General features: G+C 46.5%; 1 protein-coding gene across 2 annotated transcripts in view; it reads right to left on the reverse strand.

Moving 5' to 3' along the window:
• SH3PXD2A (SH3 and PX domains 2A) overlaps positions 1-19,717 on the reverse strand; it is a 246,120-nt gene that overhangs the window by 147,547 nt on the left and 78,856 nt on the right. For both annotated transcript variants that reach the window (XM_061162537.1, XM_061162532.1), the window contains exon 3: positions 2,972-3,047. In XM_061162537.1, the coding sequence (XP_061018520.1) occupies positions 2,972-3,047 (76 nt within the window). The remainder of the gene's footprint in view (positions 1-2,971; positions 3,048-19,717) is intronic.

The following is a 19,717-nucleotide window of genomic DNA, read 5'->3' on the forward strand; positions in this document are numbered from 1 at the left end:
CAGTGACCGATATACTACTCTGGGGAGTATAAACATTGTCCCCTAAGACGGGAGAACTCTGTGGTGCCGTCCACCCTCCAGAGCTCCTCACGGGGTCAGGCTGAGGCCAGACTTAGCTGACCCCGTACCTCGGTCCAGAGTCTTCCTCTTTCCGGGGCTGCTCCCCTCACTGACCCGGGATGCTTACCTGAGAGCAGTCCTCTGAAGTCATCTTGCCTAAGAACCCTCGTCTCAGGCTCTGCTTTCCAGAACCTGACCGAAGGCAGGCAACATTCATCACTGCCCTTCTCTGAAACCCTCATTTCCTGGGGGAGCCCCTTCGATTCAGGGTTGCAGGGTGGCTTGGGAACCCCCAGGCCCACTCCAACCCTTACTTGCTTGGTTCTGCTTCTGTTGGGTTGTTTTTTTTTTTTCCCTTCAATCTTTCTCCTTCCTCTTTAAGCTAAGAGCTGAGTAAAGCCTGAGAAGGTTAAGGTAGCTCCTAGTGAGTGAGGGAAAAGCCAGTAACAGGGCCTGGGGATCTGAGGGTGGGATTCTAAATGACCAACAATGTCCATTCTGAAGTTCTGGAGAGCAAGTGAGCAAAAGGGAAGATCTGGAGAGAGAGCTCTGCTGAAGGAAGGGGAGAAATGCAGAAACACACAAGAAAAGGAAACTTCCTTCAGGATGGAGGGATGGGGTAGGCATGAGGGGCCAGTCAGTCTCATTCCTCTAGACAATAACACACACGATGCACAATATCCTCTCTTGGGGGCTGGCCGAGTTCAGTGCCTTCTCCTAGGAATTGGATACTTTGGGTGGTGGTGGGGGTAGGAGGGAGGGGCAGCCTTTTAAATTAACAGTTGCCATTTATTGAGTACTTACTATGAGACAGGCACTGTGCAAAGTATTTCATATGAATTCTTTTACTCTTCACCCCAATCCTAGAAGAGGAACCTGAAGTTCAGAGAGGTCTCTGTCCTGCAGCAGGAGGCTTTTGATGCCTTGGGCTCACAATGAGCTCCTTCTCCATCAAAATTGGAATTTCAGGGAATTCCCTGGCAGTCCAGTGGTTAGGACTTGGCATTTTCACTGCCAGGGCCTGGGTTTGATCCCTGGTCAGGGAACTAAGATCCCGCAAGCTGAGTGGCATGGCCAAAAAAAAGGAATTTCACAGGGATAGGAAGGGTCACATCCTACCTTAAGTGAGTCTATGATTAAGGAGTAGACCTTCCCTCTCTCTTAGCTTGAGGGTTCCTTTAGATGAAGGAAACAAATCCAGATCTCCCTGGATTCACCCAGCCACCCCAGTCCCTGGCCCTGGGCACTTATTCCTGGGCCCCACACAGGCTAAGCCCCTCATAAACACCCAGTGAGTAAATAACAGTGAAGAGCTTTCTCCCTGGGTCGCTGGCCACAAGTGGGGGAGAAACTGGTTCTTCTTGATAAACAGGCAGCCTTCATACTCCAAAGCCGGGTCCACTCAGCAACAGGGCCTGGCACTGGCTTCCTAGGCTCTCGGACACTTGTGTCCACAGCATCCTAGCTGGGCTCCCAGGTCCTTGGTGGGCGGAGAATCTGACTGTACTGGAGCAACATCTAAGGTCACTACAAACCTGGGTGTTGGATGTTCCAATTCCCTCGAGGCTCAGTGGAAAGCCAGGCAGGGTGCAAAAGTCCCCCACGTTAACTCCTGGGCTGGGAAATGGAGGCAGTCTTCTGCCTCCATGGAAGGGGCCCAGGGCTGAGATTCCCAACACCCTCACTGACTTGTTCTCATCTTGTCTGTTCTGTAGGTTTAGAGGTTCTTTTTTTGTAGCTAAATCACTTCTCTACAGCTTTAGCATTAGACGGGGAGGGCAGGCGGCAATACCTGCTGTTGTCTTTCACTGATTTTGAGGACGGAGGTACATTTCTTAGAGAAGAACAACTCTCTGGGGGAGCTGCCCCTCAGTAGGTTTTCAAGTTAACAAGCAGGTACTTAGCCACGGGCGGGCCACGTGCCAGGGATTAATGAGACGCAGACCTGCTACTTCAATGGCCCCACTGATCCCTGTCATCCTGGAGGCTGGCCCAGGGAGGGCATGGAGGGTGAAGACCAGTGGAGGGCAGCTCCCCAGGAACCAGCCCAGCCCACCAGCCTGGGGAAAGACAGGGCATCGGAGAGCCAGCAGGCAGAACCACACGCAGTTCAGGGCAAAGAGCCCAGTTTGGGGCAGGAGACCAAGTTCACACCTCAGCTCTGCCACTTTTATCGTCAGTTACTTAACATCTCTGAACCCCAGCATCTTCATCCTTCAAGCAGAAATTGTAATGCATGCCTCAGTTTGGAGATTTGTATATGATCACAAATTTAAAAGCACTTTGTAAGCTATATGTTCCTATACCAATTGAAGACATCACAGTAATAGCAGGTTATGACACACCCCAGGAGAGTCCCTCTCGATTACACAACATAATCAATTGCTTTGAACCTGCTCCAGAATGGTGTGATGGTTAATGGCCTTTTGTCCAGACAGACCTGGGTTCAAATCCTCTCTCTGTCAGCTCACAGGCTGAGTTACGTAAGCTGGCAGGGCCTCGCTGGGTAACTGCCAGGAAGACTTGAGCAGGGTGGGAGGCAAAGTGTGCTCAGTTTAAGGTTATCTGTGATTACAATGGGAGCCAGTGGAGAGTTCAGTCTGCAGTTTTTCATCCTTTCATGGGAGAACTTGAGCTCTCTATGCTTTTTATAAAAAGGACACTGAAATACCGGAGCTGAGAAACTCCTCATAGGTTACACAGTCCGGGGCCAGCAGAGGTAGGACAGGCCCCCGTGAAGACAATGGCCTTCAAAATCAGAGACTTCTGATCCCCTGGGGGTTGTTAACATGCAGGTTGCTAGGCCCACTCCGGCCAGAATTCTGGTGGAGTTGCCAACCTTCTCTTGGCCTAGAGAATGCTCTGCTCCAGGGTACCCCCATCCCATCAGCAGGGACCATCCTAAGCTTACCTGGGAGGAAGGGGATGATTCGTTGCTTGGGGTCCTTCTGGCCACCTTCGATGGGAAACTTATCCAAAAGCTGCATCTGAGAAGCCAGACAGAGGGACAGGATTCAGAAGACTGGAACTACTCCACTTTCCCAACTCCGTTCCACTGCTCCCGGGCCCCACCGCCCTCACACGGATGAGTGATGCCTCAAATCCCTCATTTCACAGACGATTAACAAACCACATGGGGCATGAGTGAGCACAGGCAGAGCTCTCTGTGCATCAAAGCGGGTGTCTGAACCATCTCAAGGAGGCCTGAGGGTGCAGGGGGAGGTGTCCAGAGATGCCCCTGAGTGAGGCCGGGGTAGGGGCCAGCAAGATTTCAGGCCAGGCTGCAGGTGGGGTTTCTAGAGGCTTCTCTGGACCCAGTGTTTTTTCATATGTCATATGCTGGGTAAGCTCTTTAGTCACACGTCATCCAACCCCATCCCCCGCCCCGCAACCGGGGCCAGGATGCGGAAGGCCCCACCTGATACATCAGACAGACCACCCACCTTCCAGAACCGCTCTGCAGAAACAGACCCAGATGTTATTTTAATTGCAAAACCAAGTCTAGCCCCTTGTCCCCTCCTCCGTCTCCTACCTTCCCACCCTGAGGTCGCTGCTGTTTTTCCAGGGACAGACCCATTGGAAGAGCTTCCAGTGTTCTGGAAGAACAGCTGTTTTTTCTTCCGCTATTCTGGGCTGAAATTCTGTATAAACTGGAAAAACACACAGGAGACGGGATGGACGAAGCCACAGCCCCTGTATGTGTGTGCGCACGCGTGTGTGTGGTTAGCCTCCCTTCCGAGGCGAGGGAGGGCAGGAGGTGGGGCGGAGTGGAGAGTCGGACCCAACCCACTGCCCCAGCTGTGTGACCCTGGGCCAGGCTGCAAGCTTTTGCCTCATCAGTAAAATGAGGAAGATCCCTCACATGATGACTGAAAGTTCATCCCTTCTTTCTAATATTCATTAATATTTACTGAGCGTCTCCTTAGAATGCTGGGCACTTAGAAAATCGGCAGTAAAGAAAAGAGATGAAGTTCCTGCCCTCAGGGAGTTTATACTCTAGTTGGTGAGAACACACGGTAACCAAATATGTGCTATGTTGTGGGGATACGTTCTATAAAGAAAAATGAAGTAGGATAAGGTGGTGGGGCAGAACAGGAGGAAATGGTGATTTTATATAGCATGAGGGAAGCCTCACAAATCAGATGGCAATTTGGCAGAGACCTGACGGAGGTGAGGAAGAGAGCCACAGTGGAGGGGGAGAATGGTCCAGGCAGGGAAGAGCCAGTGGAGTGGAGGCTGGAGAGGAGTGCGCAGGGCTGGAGGTACAGGTAATGGGATCCAGGCAGAGGCGGATCATGCAGAGGATGGCTGGAGCTACAGGGAAATGAAGGGGCCACACTGGGGAAACAGGAGGTCACTTAGGAGTCAACTTGGACCAAACTGCTGCCTTGGAGGTGGTGACATGTGGTCCTATGCCAGATTTGACATGCCTGTGTGTGCATATTCCCATCTACCCACCTGCCTGCCCAGTTCTAACACATGATTTTAGGATCCTCTCTTGCACAGCCATAATCCAACATACACAGGCTATTTAGAGCCCACACGTGAAGGGTGGGTCGTTGTTGGATTCCATTCAAAACAACACAACCACTGCACCGTTATTAACTTTCACTTCCCTGAACACAGACTAAAATTTAACAAAAGCTGGCTCATGGGTTTTCAAACCCCAATGTTGTAAGTCCACCTCTCTAACATTTAATAATTGCCTGCTACGTGCAAATACAGACAATGGACCATAACACTATAAACTTGTACTTAGGATTTTTTTATATTAATAGATTTTCAAATAAATTCTACGTGGAGTAGAACTCTTATTTTTTTTCTCTCCCCATTCCCTCAGCCATATTCTATTTTGTAATTTTTTTTTCTGTATTACACAAGTAATTCATATTCATTGAGGGGAAAAACTAGAAATTACAGAAGCAGTAATTGGACTGACTCATTGGAAAAGACCCTGATGCTGGGAAAGATTGAAGGCAGGAGGAGAAGGGGATGACAGACGATGAGATGGTTGGATGGCATCACTAACTCAATGGACATGAGTTTGAGCAAGCTCCAGGAGTTGGTGATGGGTAGGAAGCCTGGCATGCTGCAGTCCATGGGGTCACAAAGAGTCAGACATGACTGAGAGACTGAATGGAACTGAACTGACAGAAGCAGTAGATAAAAAAGAGAGCAAGAGTCACTTACTATCCTTCCCCCTGAAGAAGCAACATTAATATTTGGGATATATGTCATTTCCATATGTGCATGCAGATAAAATAAGCTCATCAATGCATTACACCATGTAATGGCATTGTCTCATGTCAGTGATTATCTCCATACTAGCATTCTTAATTGTGACACAGAATTTCGATGTTTGAATGGGCCATGGTTGATTTACCTACACTCTACTGTTGAATGAGATGGTTAGATAGCATCACTGACTCAGTGGACATGAACTTGAGCAAATTTCAGGAGATAGTGAATGACAGGGAAGCCTGGCATGCTGTAGTCCACGGGGTCACAAAGAGTTGGATGTGACTGAGTGATCAAACAACAACTACTGTTGGATATTCACTACTTACACATAACACCAGAGTGAACACCCTTTCCATGTACCTATGTACACTTTAATATTTTTTCTATCCTTTGTTTCATCTCATTGAAATCTATGCAAATCTATAGGTGCCTTAAATCTCTTCTGGAAGAAGACTGAGGATAAACAGATGGATATAACTAACATGCTATAGGCTAGGCCTGGGGCCTCTGAGCAGCAGCTTCATAGGATTTCTGAGAAACGGCACATTGAGGATGGGGAGAAATGCAGGCCCAGCTCAGTGCCCGGTGTAGACTAATTTGCCCTCATCAAATCACTTTTCTCCTGCAAGAGGGAGGCTTGCTATGCCTGGCAAGCCAAGAGACTTGCCCAAATTGCCCTGTCTCTTTGGGGCTCACAGGAGTCAGGCTACAGAAACTTTAAGTTGCTTATCTGCTCTGGTCTACATTTGTTTGCTGACTGCTAAATTCTTTTTCAGACCTAGGATTCTGAGATTCTCACCAACAATGCATAGGGAAGGTGGTGCCAAGAGAAGTGGGCAGGGGAAGATTCACATGGTCCTTCCTTTCCACTTAATACATTTGCTGTGTGCCTTCTAGATGCCAGCCCTCTGTGAGGTGCTAGAAATGAGTTACATCACACTCTTTACACCAAGGAGCTCATGATCTTGCTCTAGAGCAGGGCTTCACTGCCTTCAACACACATACAAAGCACCTCTGCCAACATGTTAAAAAGCAGGTGCTGATTCAGTGGGTCCAGGCAGGGGCCCGAGATCCTCCATTTCTACCAAGCTCAGGTGATGCCGAAACTGCTGGTCCACAGTCACAGTCAGCAACAAAGCTCTAGAGCTGTCTCATGTTGCAGTCACCACCCACATGTGGCTGTTGAAAAATGGCCCATCCAAATTGAGATGCCCTGTAAGTGTAAAGTATGTGCCAGGTTTCAAAGACTTTGTACGAAACAAAAAAAAGTGAAATATCTCATTAACAATGTTTGTACTGATTGTATGTTGAAATGATAATATTCTGGATATGAAAGGTTAAGTAAAAATACTTTTAAAATAATTTCACCTGTTTTATGCTTTTACATAGCTACTAGAAGAATTTAAATTCTATATATGGTTGATATGATATTTGGATATTATATTGATATTACATTATATACTATGGACAGGCTGCTCTAGAGTAAGATGGTTCTCAAAGCATAGCTTAAAGTCTGCCCCAAACCGATGTCCTGGTGGAGGGAGGCGTCTATTAAAAATGCAGTTTCCTGAGCTCTGCCCAGAGGTCTGTGAAGCTTTGTCCTGGTGCTAGAGACAGACAAGCAAGTTCTGGAGTGACGGGGAACAGTGAGGATGTATGAACAGCATCCTGTGGGACCTGAAGGGAGAGGTCAGGGAAGACTTACTGTAGGAGGTGAGGCCAGCTCTGTCTAGGCAGAGCAATGGTCACATTCCCTGTGCCTTCCTTGCCAAGAGCAGCGGGACCTCTCCCCCCGGGTTCACGTGTCTCCTGGAAGGCAGGGGTCATCCGATAGCCCCACAGATTTGAGTTTTCCCTCAGAAGGCCTCTCGAGGATGCTAGGCAGCCGGCCTCTCTCCTACCTCCTCCTCCTGCTACAGCTTTTCCTCTTCCCCCACCTCTGTCTTAATCTGGGCCCCTCTGAGGCCAAGACAAGCCCATATAATGAAAGTACTGGGTCAGTGGGCCCTCGCGAGAGCTGAAAGCACTCAGCTGACCTGCCGCCCTCTACCCCGAGCCCTCAGGTGCGGATGCCAGCTACAACTGTCATCTGACCCCACCACCACTGCCCAGCCTCGCCATCTGTTCTCCTGGTCTTCTCCAGGGCTTACTGGCCACAGGAAGGCGACGCACTGCTAACCAGATGCTGGTGACATTTTCTCTGCCTACAGGTCACCTTTCAAAGAAAGCAAATCCCCCTGCTCAGACTCCAGAGTAGACCAAATACAGGCGGCCAGCTGAGTTTACTCAGCGTGGGGGGCTCGCAAGACCTGACTGGTCAGGGGCGTGGCCCCTGCACAGCACGTCAGGGCTGCGGATAAACATCTGCTGTCACATGTAACACACAAGGTGAATGTCCCCCTACCTGGGGCCAGGTGGGCTACAAAGTGGGTCCGATAACCCGTTGTTGTTTAGTTGCTAAGTCGTGTCTGACTCTTTTGCGACCCCTGGACTGTAGCCCTCCAGGCTCCTCTGCCTGTGGGATCTCCCAGGCAAGAATACTGGAGAGGGTTGCCATTTCCTTCTCCAGGGAATCTTCCCAACCTAGAGATCGAACCCACATCTGCATTGCAGGAGGATTCTTTACTGCTGAGCTACCAGGGAAGCAGAGCTTTACAACCTGCTGGGTGTCTAATTTGCAGGATGGGGGTCTGATAGAGAAAAGTCACATGAAAGGAAGGCTGAGGGGGGGCTATCTGATGAAGAAGCTGCCCAGACCTTCCCTGGGGAGGAAGCCTGGGTGTGTGGGCCGTGAGGAAGGAAGCTCTGCCCCGCAGAGAATTCTGCTGCGGCCACCTTTTTGGGCAGGAAGTGGATTCTCCTGTCACTCCAGCAAGGGTCTGACTTGGGCTGGAGGAAAAGCAGGGCCCGTTGCCAGGGTCCCTCTCAGAGCAAGAGGCGTTTGGCTGAGGAAGCCCTGAGCAACCACATCAGAGCTCTGCAGTGTGTGGAGGACGCCAGGCTGTTTATCTAAGGGGCGGATAGTGTGAGAGATACAGGACAGCTCGGCTTCAAGAGCCAGCCCTGGCCAGAGAAAGCTGATTCGGCAGCTCTCCATGGGCAGGGCTGAGCAGCAATAAACACTGGGGAGGGAGAAGGGTGGGCCCCAGACCCAGCTGGGGCACATCTGTAACCCAAGAGTTCGGCTCCTCGCCCTTCTGAGTGGGTGGAGTTCCCAGCGACTCCAGCTCTGAGGCCCCAATGCTTGTGACCATTTCCAGCTCAGGAACAAAGGGAACGTTCGTTACTATAAGAGGCTGGTGGGTTCCCTGATCTAGAGATCCCCCTTACAAAGAGGTAAAGTCACCTCATCGCCCTCGGGATTCAGAGATCATGGCTTGTCTGTTCTACAGGTTCACCAGGCCCTGAGTTCGACGTGGGACCACAGGAAGAATCACAGAAACAGATAGGGACAATAGCGATGCATCGTGTGACTTTTCTTAAAGTTCTCATCCTTCGTTGTCTGAAATGTATGTCCCCATCCCCTTCCTCCTTTGATGAAAGTATCAGGGAATATCTACACCGGGAAGCCCCTGACCATCCAGCCTAAGGTCACCCCTCCTCTCTGTGAATTCCAACAGCACCCTGGTCACAACAGGACTCTGTGAATTCCATCAGTCCCTATTTCAGGACTTCATATAGTTTTTTGAGACTTTTTGGTACAAGATCATCTCATTGCCCTCAAGAGGAGGGATTCTTCCTCTTAAATAGTCTTGGTGCCTTTGCAGAAAACCAGCTCAAGATAGATGTATGGGTTTATTCCAGGACTCTCAATTCTATCCCTTTGATCTATATATCTAGCCTATGTCTGTGCCACTCCATCTTGATTACTGTAGCTTTATATAAGTTTTCTTTTGTAATAGACTTTTAAAGAGAAGTTTTAGGTTCAAAGCAAAATGAAGCAGAAAGTACAGAGAATTCTCATGGACTTCCTCATTGAGCACATTCCCAGTCTCCCTCATCAAAATCCCAGACCCCACCACCACTTCCCAGCCTCAGCATCTATTCTCCTGGTCTTCTCCAGGGCTTACTGGCCACAGGAAGGTGACGCACTGCTAACCAGATGCTGGTGACATTTTCTCTGCCTGCAGGTCACCTTTCAAAGAAAGCAAATCCCTCTGCTCAGACTCCAGATGCAGCACATTAATTGCAATCGATGAACCTACAGTGACAAAGAACTATCATCCAAAGTCCACGGTTTACATTATGATTTGATTTTGATATTGTACATTTGATAGGTTTGGACAAATGTATCATGTGTGTCCACCATGACAGTATCATATAGAGTAGTTTCACGGTCCTAAAGAATCTCTGTGCTCCACCACCTCATTCCTTTTCCACTAATTCCAGCAACCATTGGAATTTACTATCTCCATAGTTTTGCCTTTACTACAAGATCATAGAGTTGGAATCATACAGTATGTAGTCTTTTCAAAATAAATTCTTTAATTTTTAAAATGTATAATATGCATTTAAGTTTCCTCCATGTCTTCTCATGGCTTGATAGTTCGTTTCTTTTTAACACTTAATAATAAGATTCCATCATGTGGATGTACTACAGCTTATTTATCTGTTCACCTACTGAAGGACATCTTGGTTGTGTCTAAGTTTAGGCAATCTAAGTTTGCCTAAGTTTAAGCATATTAATAATACTGCTGTAAACATCACGTGCAGGTTTTGTGTGGACATAGTTTTGAACTTATTTGGAGGAGGACTGCTGAACTGCATGGTAAGAGTATGTTTAGTTTTGTAAAAAACTATCTTCCAAAGTGACTGGACCATTTTGCATTCTGACCAGGAATGAATGTGAGTTCCTGTTGCTCCACATCATACCAAATACCAACATTTGGTATTGCAGTGCCTTGGATTCTTACTATTCTGATATAGGTGTGTCATGGAATGTTGTAGTTTTAATTTGCAATTTCCTAATGACATACAATGTTGAGCACTGCTTCATATGCTTATCTGCCATCTATATATCTTTGGTGAGGTGTCTGTTAAGATCTTTGCTTATTAGTCAGGCTGCTCATTTTCTTATTGTTAAATTTTAAGAGGTCTTTATATATTTTGGATAACAGTCATCTATCTGATATGTCTTTGCAAATATTTACTCCAAGTCTGTAGCCTGTCTTGTCATTCTCTTGATGTAATAAGTTTTATTTATTTATTGTTATTAATGGTGTTTGAAATTTTCATTTTCTAATTGTTTGCTGTTAGTAGTATACAGATATACAATTGGCTTTTGCATATTGAACATGTATCCTGCGACTTTGTTAAAATCATTTATTAATTCTAATAGGTATTTTTGTCTTTTGCAGATTTCTTAGCATTTTCTACACAGACAGTCACGTCAGGAAAAAAAAAAAAAGATACATCTTATACATTATACATTATACATGTATAATGATACATCTTTCTATTTCCAACATGTATGTCTTTTCTAATTTCACTGGCTACAATGTCCAGGACCATGCTGAATAAAAGAAGTAAAAGAGAACATTCTTGCCTTATTCCAATCTTTTTTGGGAGGTGTCATATGGAGTGGAATGCTGGATCTTAGTTCCCTGACCAGGATCGAAGCTGTGCACCCCCTGCAGTGGAAGCATGGAGTCTTAACAGCTGGACCATTAGGGAAGTCCTGCTTTATTCCAATCTTAAGAGGAAAATACTCAGTCTTTCACCATGAAGTATGATGATATTAGCAGGTTCTTTGTAGATGCTCAGAATAAGAAAGCTTTCTTTGATTTCTAGTTTACTGAGGTTTTTTTTTTTTTAAATCATTATTATAAATGAGTGCTGAATTTTGTCAAATGCTTTTACTGAATCGATTGATGCATTTTTTCTCCTATATCCTGCCAATGTAGTGAAATATACTGATAGATTTTGAAATGTTGAACCAAGTTGCATTTTTGAGATAAATTCTACTTGGTTATGGTATATTATCCTTTGGTATATATGGTATAATATCCTTATGGTATATTATCCTGCTGGACTTGATTTGCTAAATATTTTTAAGAAAAAATTTGCATCCACATTCACGGTATTCTGATATTTTCCTTTCTTATAATGTTCTCATCAGGTTTTGATATTAAGATTATGCTCACTTTATACAGTGAGTTAGAAACTATTCCGTCTTCCTCAGTGTAAGAATGGTATTATTTCACCCTTGAATGCTGGATAGAGTTCATCAGTGAAACTATGTGGATTTGGAGCTTTCCTTGCAGGAAAGTATTTGATAATGAATTCAATTTCTTTAACAGGTATAAAGGCACTTAACACTTTTCTTTTTCTTGTTGAGTCAGCTTTGAAAAAGTTGAGTTTTCCAAAGAATTTGTCTATGTTGTCTTATTGAATTTAATGACAAAAAACTGTTACTAACACTCCCTTATTATTATTTTACCTGAAGTAATATCTTCTCTTTCTTCTGATATGGGTAATGTGTCTTTTCTCTCTTTGGTTGTTCTTAGTAGGAGTTTATCAATTTTATTAATCTTTTCAAAGAGCCGACTTGGGTTCTGTGAGTTTTCTTTACTATTTTCTACCTTTTAGTTTATTGTTTTGTTCTCATAATGTCTTTTCTTCTACTTAATTTAGGTTTAGGGTTTTTTTCTTAAAGTGAAAATTTAGATTATTGATTTTAAACTTTCTTTTAAAATTCAGACATGTCATGATGATAGTTTTCTCTCTAAATAGTACTTTAGCTGTGGCCCACAAATTTTCATATGCTGTGTTTTCACTATGTTCAATGTTCAAAAATTTTTTAAATTTCCTTTCTTCTTTGGACTCATGGACCCCTTCCCATGCAGTTCAACTGCGAAGTCAAGAAACATAAAGAAAACTATACCAAGGCACATCATAAGCAGGTTACTCAAAAATCAGTAATTTTAAGAAAAATCTTAAAAGCAACCATAGGAAAAAAGACATTTTTACATTCAGGGGAACAAAGCTAATGATGACTGCAGATTTCTTGTTGGAAAAAAAAAAATGCAAACAAGAAGACAAAGGAAAGGCTGAGATGACTGTGGGGGCCAGAAATTTCTCTATCTTGACCCCAACCACAACTCTGCTTCACATTAGGGAACCTCAGCTACAAAGTCTATCCAGGTCCCCCACAATACACTGATCTCTTCATCTATCAGCTGGCGATCAAATAATTTATCATCCAAGATGTGAAGCTACTGAGAGCGACAGGAATGCTATTAATAATTATGTTAGGACAAGAGGTACAAAATAGGACTTCCAAGCCTGTACTGGTTAATGGAGCCATGTAGTTACTCTAACTATGAGTTCCCAGCACTTACCACTGGTCCTGGTATAAATGTTTGATGATAAAAATAAGATTTACTGAGAACTTAGTTTGTGTTAGGCACTTGGTGGTGGTTTAGTCACTAAGTTGTGTCCAACTCTCTCGACCCCATGGACCCACCAGGATCCTCAGTCCATGAGATTCTCCAGGCAAGAATACTTGAGTGGGCTGTCGTTTCCTTCTTTCCTTCTCCAGGGGATCTTCCTGATCCATGGGTTGAATCCAGGTCTCCTGCACTGCAGGCAGATTCTTTACCGACTGAGCTACCAGGGAAGCCCAAAGTATAGTCGCTCAGTCGTGTCCGACTCTGCGACCCCATAGATTGTAGCCCACCAGGATCTCTGTCCATGGGACTCCCCAGGCAAGAATACCGGAGTGGGTAGCCATTCCCTTCTCCAGGGGATCCTCCCAACCCAGAGATCGAACCAGGGTCTCCTCCATTGAAGGCAGGATTCTTTACTATCTGAGCCACCAGGCAAGTGGTTAGGCACCTGCTCATCTCAATTCTCATACCAACTCTTTGAGGTAGGTAGTATTAATACCCTATTTTCCAGAGAAAGAAACCACAATATGGAGAGCTTAAATAACCTGCCTAAAAAACAAGATGTGGAACTGGGATTTGAACCCAGGCAATCTGCTACAGACACTGGTCTCTTGACTACCATAGTCTGAATGAATCAACTGCATGAAAGAAAGGATTCAGAAATTCTACCACTAGAGTTCCATTTCTATGAAATTGCACTGAAGGTGTAGGAATGGCGCATACTTAGAAGATATCTATTAATGCAATTTGCCACATTATCAGATAAAGGATAAAAACTATATAATCATTCTTTGATAAAACTCAACACCTATTTATGATTTTTTTTTTAATGTAGCAAACAGGAAATGGGAGCAAACTTTCTTGATCCAAGAACATTTACCCACAACACTCCTCAGTGAAGAAACACTGGGATAAAACAAGCATGCTCTCCACTACTTCCATCTGTTATTGGATCTATGCTGCTTCCCAAGGTATTAACACAAGAAAAAGAAATGAGAGGCATAAAGACAGAAAGGGGGGAAAAGTCAGTACTCACAACCAATAGAAAGTTATATATAGACTACAACTTTAAAAATGGAAGGAAAAAAAAAAAAAAACCTCCAAAGATGCATGCCTTTGGCTCTTGAAGGGTTGTGACACCTTGATTAAAAAGGAACTAACCCCTAGAAGGTATAAGACAATAGGACTTGAAGGAGAAAGTAAGATGAAAAGTTGTGAAGTACGGTGGTAATAGCTGCATATCAATGTAAATGTACTTAATGCCGATGAACTGTACACTTGAAAAAGGTTAAAAGGAGGGACTTTCCTTGTGGTCCAACAGTTAAGGATTCACCTTGCAACGCAATGGACATGGGTTCCATCCCGGGTTGGCAAACTAAGATCCCACACGCCACAGAGCAACGAAGCCCATGTGTCACAACCACTGAGATCATGTGCTGCAACAAAAGATCCTGCAAGATGAAAAGGAGATCTGCAACTAAGACCCATGCAGTCAAATAGATAAATAAATATATTTGTTAAAAGATATAGTTAAAAGATTTGTTAAAAGGTGAAAATAAGTTTTATGTGTATTTTACCATACTACAAAAATGGTAAGATTGATGTTATGCATATTTTAGCACAATAAAAAAAGAAAGAATAAGATACCAGGGCTCTACAGCAGAGAGGAGTCATGACAATTCTCTCTTTGTCACCCCAGGAGCAGCCGCACAACAGAGCCCTGAGCATGGTATTCGAGTCTGGAGCCTGGGCTCCAAACGGCACTGGCTGAACAGGGACCCTGTGCAGGGCACTTATTCTTGTCTGTGCAAAAAATGGGGGAAGATGATGCAACTCACAGGGGAGATATGAGGACCAAGAGAAGATGCTGCAGGAGACATGTTCTGTACACAGAAAGGGGCAGCCCAGGCATGAGGCAGCCCGGCAGCTGCTCAGAGTTCCCAAGATAAGGAGAGGCTGAGGGTGGATGGATAGGAAGGATACAGGCTCTCTTGCCAAACCCACTAGAGTCTTTGGGGAACAGACTTGACACCTTAGGTATCCCTGAAGCAGCAGCAGAAGAGACAAAGGGTAGACAGGACCCCTCCACCCTGGTAAACAGCTGCCTGCCTTGGATGCATTTGGTGGCTGGGGCATGGGCACAAGCCGCACTGAAGACTCAGGATGTTGGTACTCACTCCAGCTTTGTGAGAGAGCCCATCCTGGGTTCCAGAGTTCTTAACAGGCCTAAGAAGTTGTCCTTGAACATTTTCTGAAAAGTGTGCAAGCTTTCATGACTTCAAATCCCTTCCCAACCAAGTCATTACCATGATGTTCCAGGCACTGAGTGGGTGGGATTCGGGAAGCGTGTACATCACGGTCCATGATGTGCAGGGGAGCTGGGAAAGCCACACGGGCACAAGAGGCTTAGCTGGTAGTGTTAGATGAGTGGTTTCTGAGAGGCATAAAAAGCATGTGATGGGGGCTCAGGAAAGCACAAGACTGGTATGGATGGAGGAAGCAAAGCGGACTTCTCAGAGAAGGACACGTTAGATGTAGGCCTTGTGTAAAGGGGAGGTGGAGAAAGGGGAAGAGGTCATCCCAGTGGGAAAAATGGCTAATACAAAGGCATGGCAGTGGGAGTTTCAGGACTGCTAGAGGAAGCATTCAGATTGGAGTGCAATGACTTGTCATGAATTCCATGAAACGCTGCCATGTGTTGGAGAAAGTGGTGGGATCTGGGGTGGAGGCCCCTGATCATTTATTCCAGTGATTTGGGGATGACCACACAGCTGGCCCCAGAGCAGGATACAGGCAGAGGCCTTGTGTGCCGCTCCACAAGGATGGGGGGTCAGTCATGGCATCTGAAAGCATTCCAGAAAATGTGACGATGTGGAGAAGGAATCCATTCCAGAGCTCATCTTGAGGCTGGTACTACATGTGGATGGAGACTTTGCAGTGGGGGATGACAGATGAGATGCCCCAGATGCCTGCTCAAGTAATAGCCCTTACTCACTAAACTGCTGTCTAAGTGCCGAGTCTGGAAACGGGTGGGTGCTTTGCTTTGCTGAGGGTCTGAGATGAACAACTCAGGGCAACAGAGGAGGCTTTGGGTACCACCAGGGCCCTTCTCCACTTTCCCCCAACACCGTCCCACAGACGCTGAAGACATTCTCAACACGTATTTAAAGACCACCAATTTGAAGGGAATGTCAAATTGTTATCCTCCCCAAGGAGCCCGTGCACCTCAATTTGGCCTTGCTAACCCCAAGGTCCCCTCTCCAGGAAGCACCGGCTTGTCATCGTGTGCACAAATACAACACACTCTCAAGCAAGGGTTCCTTGATTCTGAGTCTGACTCTGCAACACTGATGCTAGAGGCGCTCCTGCCCTCCCACAGCTGAGGTCTGGTGATTAAGGAGACCCAGGGGTGGGGTGGTTCACAAGCTCACAAGTGTTCTGGCCTCTGCACCCACTATGAACAACTATGCAGAAGCAAGTGACTAGCAGGAACCAGGTGCTCAGAAATGATTCACGAATAGATCATCCCCTGCCTGCCTCTCAGGGCTGTTAAGAGAATCAGAGAGGATTAGAATATTGAGCGATGATCAAGGCAAAACAGAGTGATTACTACGTGCTGCAAACAAAGTAGGTGTGATTCACCCTGTGTTTTATAGGCAAGGAGACAGGTGCACAGAGAAGTTAGGTAACTTGCTCAACAACAGAGCAAAGGAGTGATAGGAGAGAGTGAGGCCCAGGCCATGGGGCTTCCTCAAATGATGCAGTTACCCCTGGAGGCATGGCAGCACAGAGTCCCCCAAATGTAGGCACAAGCCCCCTTCCCTACATGGGATCGATGCCACTACTACGATTTATCTATTACTTTTCTTTGAGTCCCTTTCTGGAAAAACTTCAATAGTTATTTTTGTTGTATATTAGTTTCCTATTACTGCTATAACAAATTACTACAGCTCAGTGCCTTAAAACAACACAAACTAACTTTCTTAGAGCTCAGGTCAGAAGTGCAAAATGAGTCCTAAGGGGCTAAAATTCCAGGTGTCAGCAGAGCTATTTCCTTCCTGAAGCTCAGCGTGGAGACTTGGTTTCCTTGCCATTTCCAGCTTCCAGAGGCCACCCATACTTCTGGGCTCATGGCCCCATCCATCTTCAAAGCACATCAATCTCTGCTTTCACTGTCACATTTCCTCTGAATCTCCTGCCTCTTCCTTCTAAGGAACCTGGTGATTACATGAGGCTCACCTGGATAATCAAGAATACTCTCCCCTTTCAAGATCCTTAATCAAATCTAAAAAGCTCTTTTCACCAAAGAAGGTAACAAGCCCAGGTTTCAGGAAGTGGGACATCTCTGTGGGGGAGCATTATTCAGACTATCAAAAGTCACATCCAAAGCAATAATATCTATGAAATCATAAGTGTATTGGTGTGTGTGTTTGCGTGTGTGTGTACACAAACTATATGTGTGTGCTGGGCTTAGTTGCTCAGTCGTGTCTGATTCTCATGACCCCATGGACTGTAGCCCTCCAGGCTCTTCTGTCCATGGGGATTCTCCAGGCAAGAAGACTGGAGTGGGTTGCCATTTCCTTCTCCAGGGGATCGTCCCAACCCAGGGATGGAATCCAGGTCTCCTGCATTGCAGATGGATTCTTTACCATCTGAGCCACCAGGGAAGCCCAAGAATACTGGAGTGGGTAGCCTATCCCTTCTCCAGGGGATTGTCCTGACCCAGGAGCCAAACCAGGGTCACCTGTATTGCAGGCAGATTCTTTATCAGTTGAGCTGAGCTACCAGGGAACATTATATATATACATACACACACATATATACACACACATACACACACATTCATATTTTAACTGGATTAACTTGCTAGGATCACCACAACAAAACATCACAAACTGAATGGCTTAAACAATGGAAATACAATGTTTCAGTTCTGGAGTCCAGAAGTCTGAGAACAAGGTGTTGGCAGGGCTAGTTCCCTCTGAGGTCTGTGCACGAGGCTCTGTTCCATGCCTCTCTCCTAGTTTCTGTGATTTGCTGGCAATCTTCAGTGTTCCTTGGCTTATGGAAGCATCACCCCGTCTCTGGCTTCATCTTCACATGGCGTTCTCCCTGTGTGCCTGTCTGTGTCCAAATTTCTCCTTTTTATAAGCATATCAGTCATTGGATTAGGGGCCCACCAGCATGACCTCATCTTAACTAATTGCATCTGCAACAAGCCTATTTCCAAATAAGGTCACATTCTGAGGTACTGGGGATTACAGCTTCCATATACGCATTTGGGGAACACATAAGACTTCACCCCCTAACCCCAGCACACATTGAAACAATACATAACTATGAGAAGAGAAAGAATTAGCCCATATATTACCCCAAAGCCTCTTCTTGCATTCACAAGGTGGCTGCACAACGTTTTGGAAAATGTGAATAATAATAAATGGTACATAGCTGCTCAGATCTGGATTCAAATCAGTTTTCTCATCTGTGAAATGAGGACAGTTACAGAACCTGCCTGATGGGGCGGTGAGAGGATTCGATGAGATAATGTGTGTACAGCACTTGGCACAGAACGTGGTGCAGACTAGTGGCCCCCACACGTGAGCTATTATCATCACTGCTGTCATCAGCACCACTCCTGGTATGGTGCTAGCCTGCATCCCCAGGGCCAGGAAAAGTGCTTGGGAACCTACAGCCCTGAGGTCATGGAGGCGCAGAGCCCATGAGGGACAGACGGGTCTGGGAGGTGTCTTGGCCAGGCCTGGCCCCACTGTGAGCCTCTAGGAGCCCCTGGAGAGCTGCCCAGCTGTTGTGCGTGGGCTGTTTGGGGAGGAGACCTCTGGCTTTCCTAGCAGCTCACTGGGTGCGTGGGAGCTGGCTGGGATGTGTCTGACATTAACGTGGTGGGGCCTGCAACACCCACAGAGAGATGCAGAGTGAAGAAGCAGGGATGTGCACAATGGCCTTATCCTAGAAAGTGTCCAAAACAGAGGCGGCCCTGCCTCCCCCCTGAAACTACGTAGGGGCCTCCTTCCACACACCTCCACCATGCAGACCCACAACCTTTGGAGAAAGAGCGTCGGGTGGGAGTCAAGGGCGGAGGGTTCCAGTTCCATCCCGTCCTGGCTATGTGACACTGACCGGGTCACTTAACCTCTCTGGGATCCAGTCTTCTCATCTTTAAGGGGGCAGTGAGTGAAAACAGCCTCCCCACTGTGGTATGTGGATTGAATGAGATTACACAGGTGAGCACAGTGCTTGGCTTACATACATGCTTGATAAATGAGGTCGCCCTTTCCAAGGTGAAGAAGCTCCAGTGGGATGGATCTTCCTGTTCCTCCTCCAGCCCCTTCTGCTTTGAGGGAGCTGCTCCTGGCTGTCAGCCACGCCACCCTGCCCTCACTATCGATGGCTGAAAGGACTTCAGGGTCCCTCACCTGTAACTTCGCAGTCCAGCACACATGGCCCACGCTTCCCTGGACCAGGAAGGAAAGGAGTGATGCTAGAGCAGCCGGACACCTGGAAAGCTAGGGACCGAGGACTGGGTCAGAGATTCTGGATTCTGTCAGCTCTAAGCCTGGCTCTGAGACAGCAGAGCTCCCCCAGGACTCACAGAGCCTGAGACGCGGTTTCCTGCCATGGAATTGGAGCTACACCCTGATTTCCTCCCAACACCCCCGTGTTGCTGTCTGGGTCCTCCTTCCTCTCACGCCCAGGAAAGCAGGGGGGCTGTGGGAGCTGGGTGCTGGGGCTGCAAGAGTGAGTGCCAGGTGGCGTACAAAGTTGGCTGGACAGTCATCTGACAGAAGAGGGAAGAACTTGGACTTCCTCTTCAGGGCAAGAGGGAGCCCCTGGAGGATGCTGAGCAGAAGGAACCATGTGAAAGTGGAATTCTGGAAAGACAAGTCTGCCTGGGACATGGGATGGAGCAGTGGGGAAAGAGACATCTGTGTGGGGACGAATCGCCAAAGAAAGCCTGGGACCGGTCCAGGGTGTCAGCACAGACACTCCCCACAGAGAATAAGGTCACC

This window comes from Dama dama, chromosome 15 (assembly GCF_033118175.1).
Source record: "Dama dama isolate Ldn47 chromosome 15, ASM3311817v1, whole genome shotgun sequence".
NCBI classification, from domain to species: domain Eukaryota; kingdom Metazoa; phylum Chordata; class Mammalia; order Artiodactyla; family Cervidae; genus Dama; species Dama dama.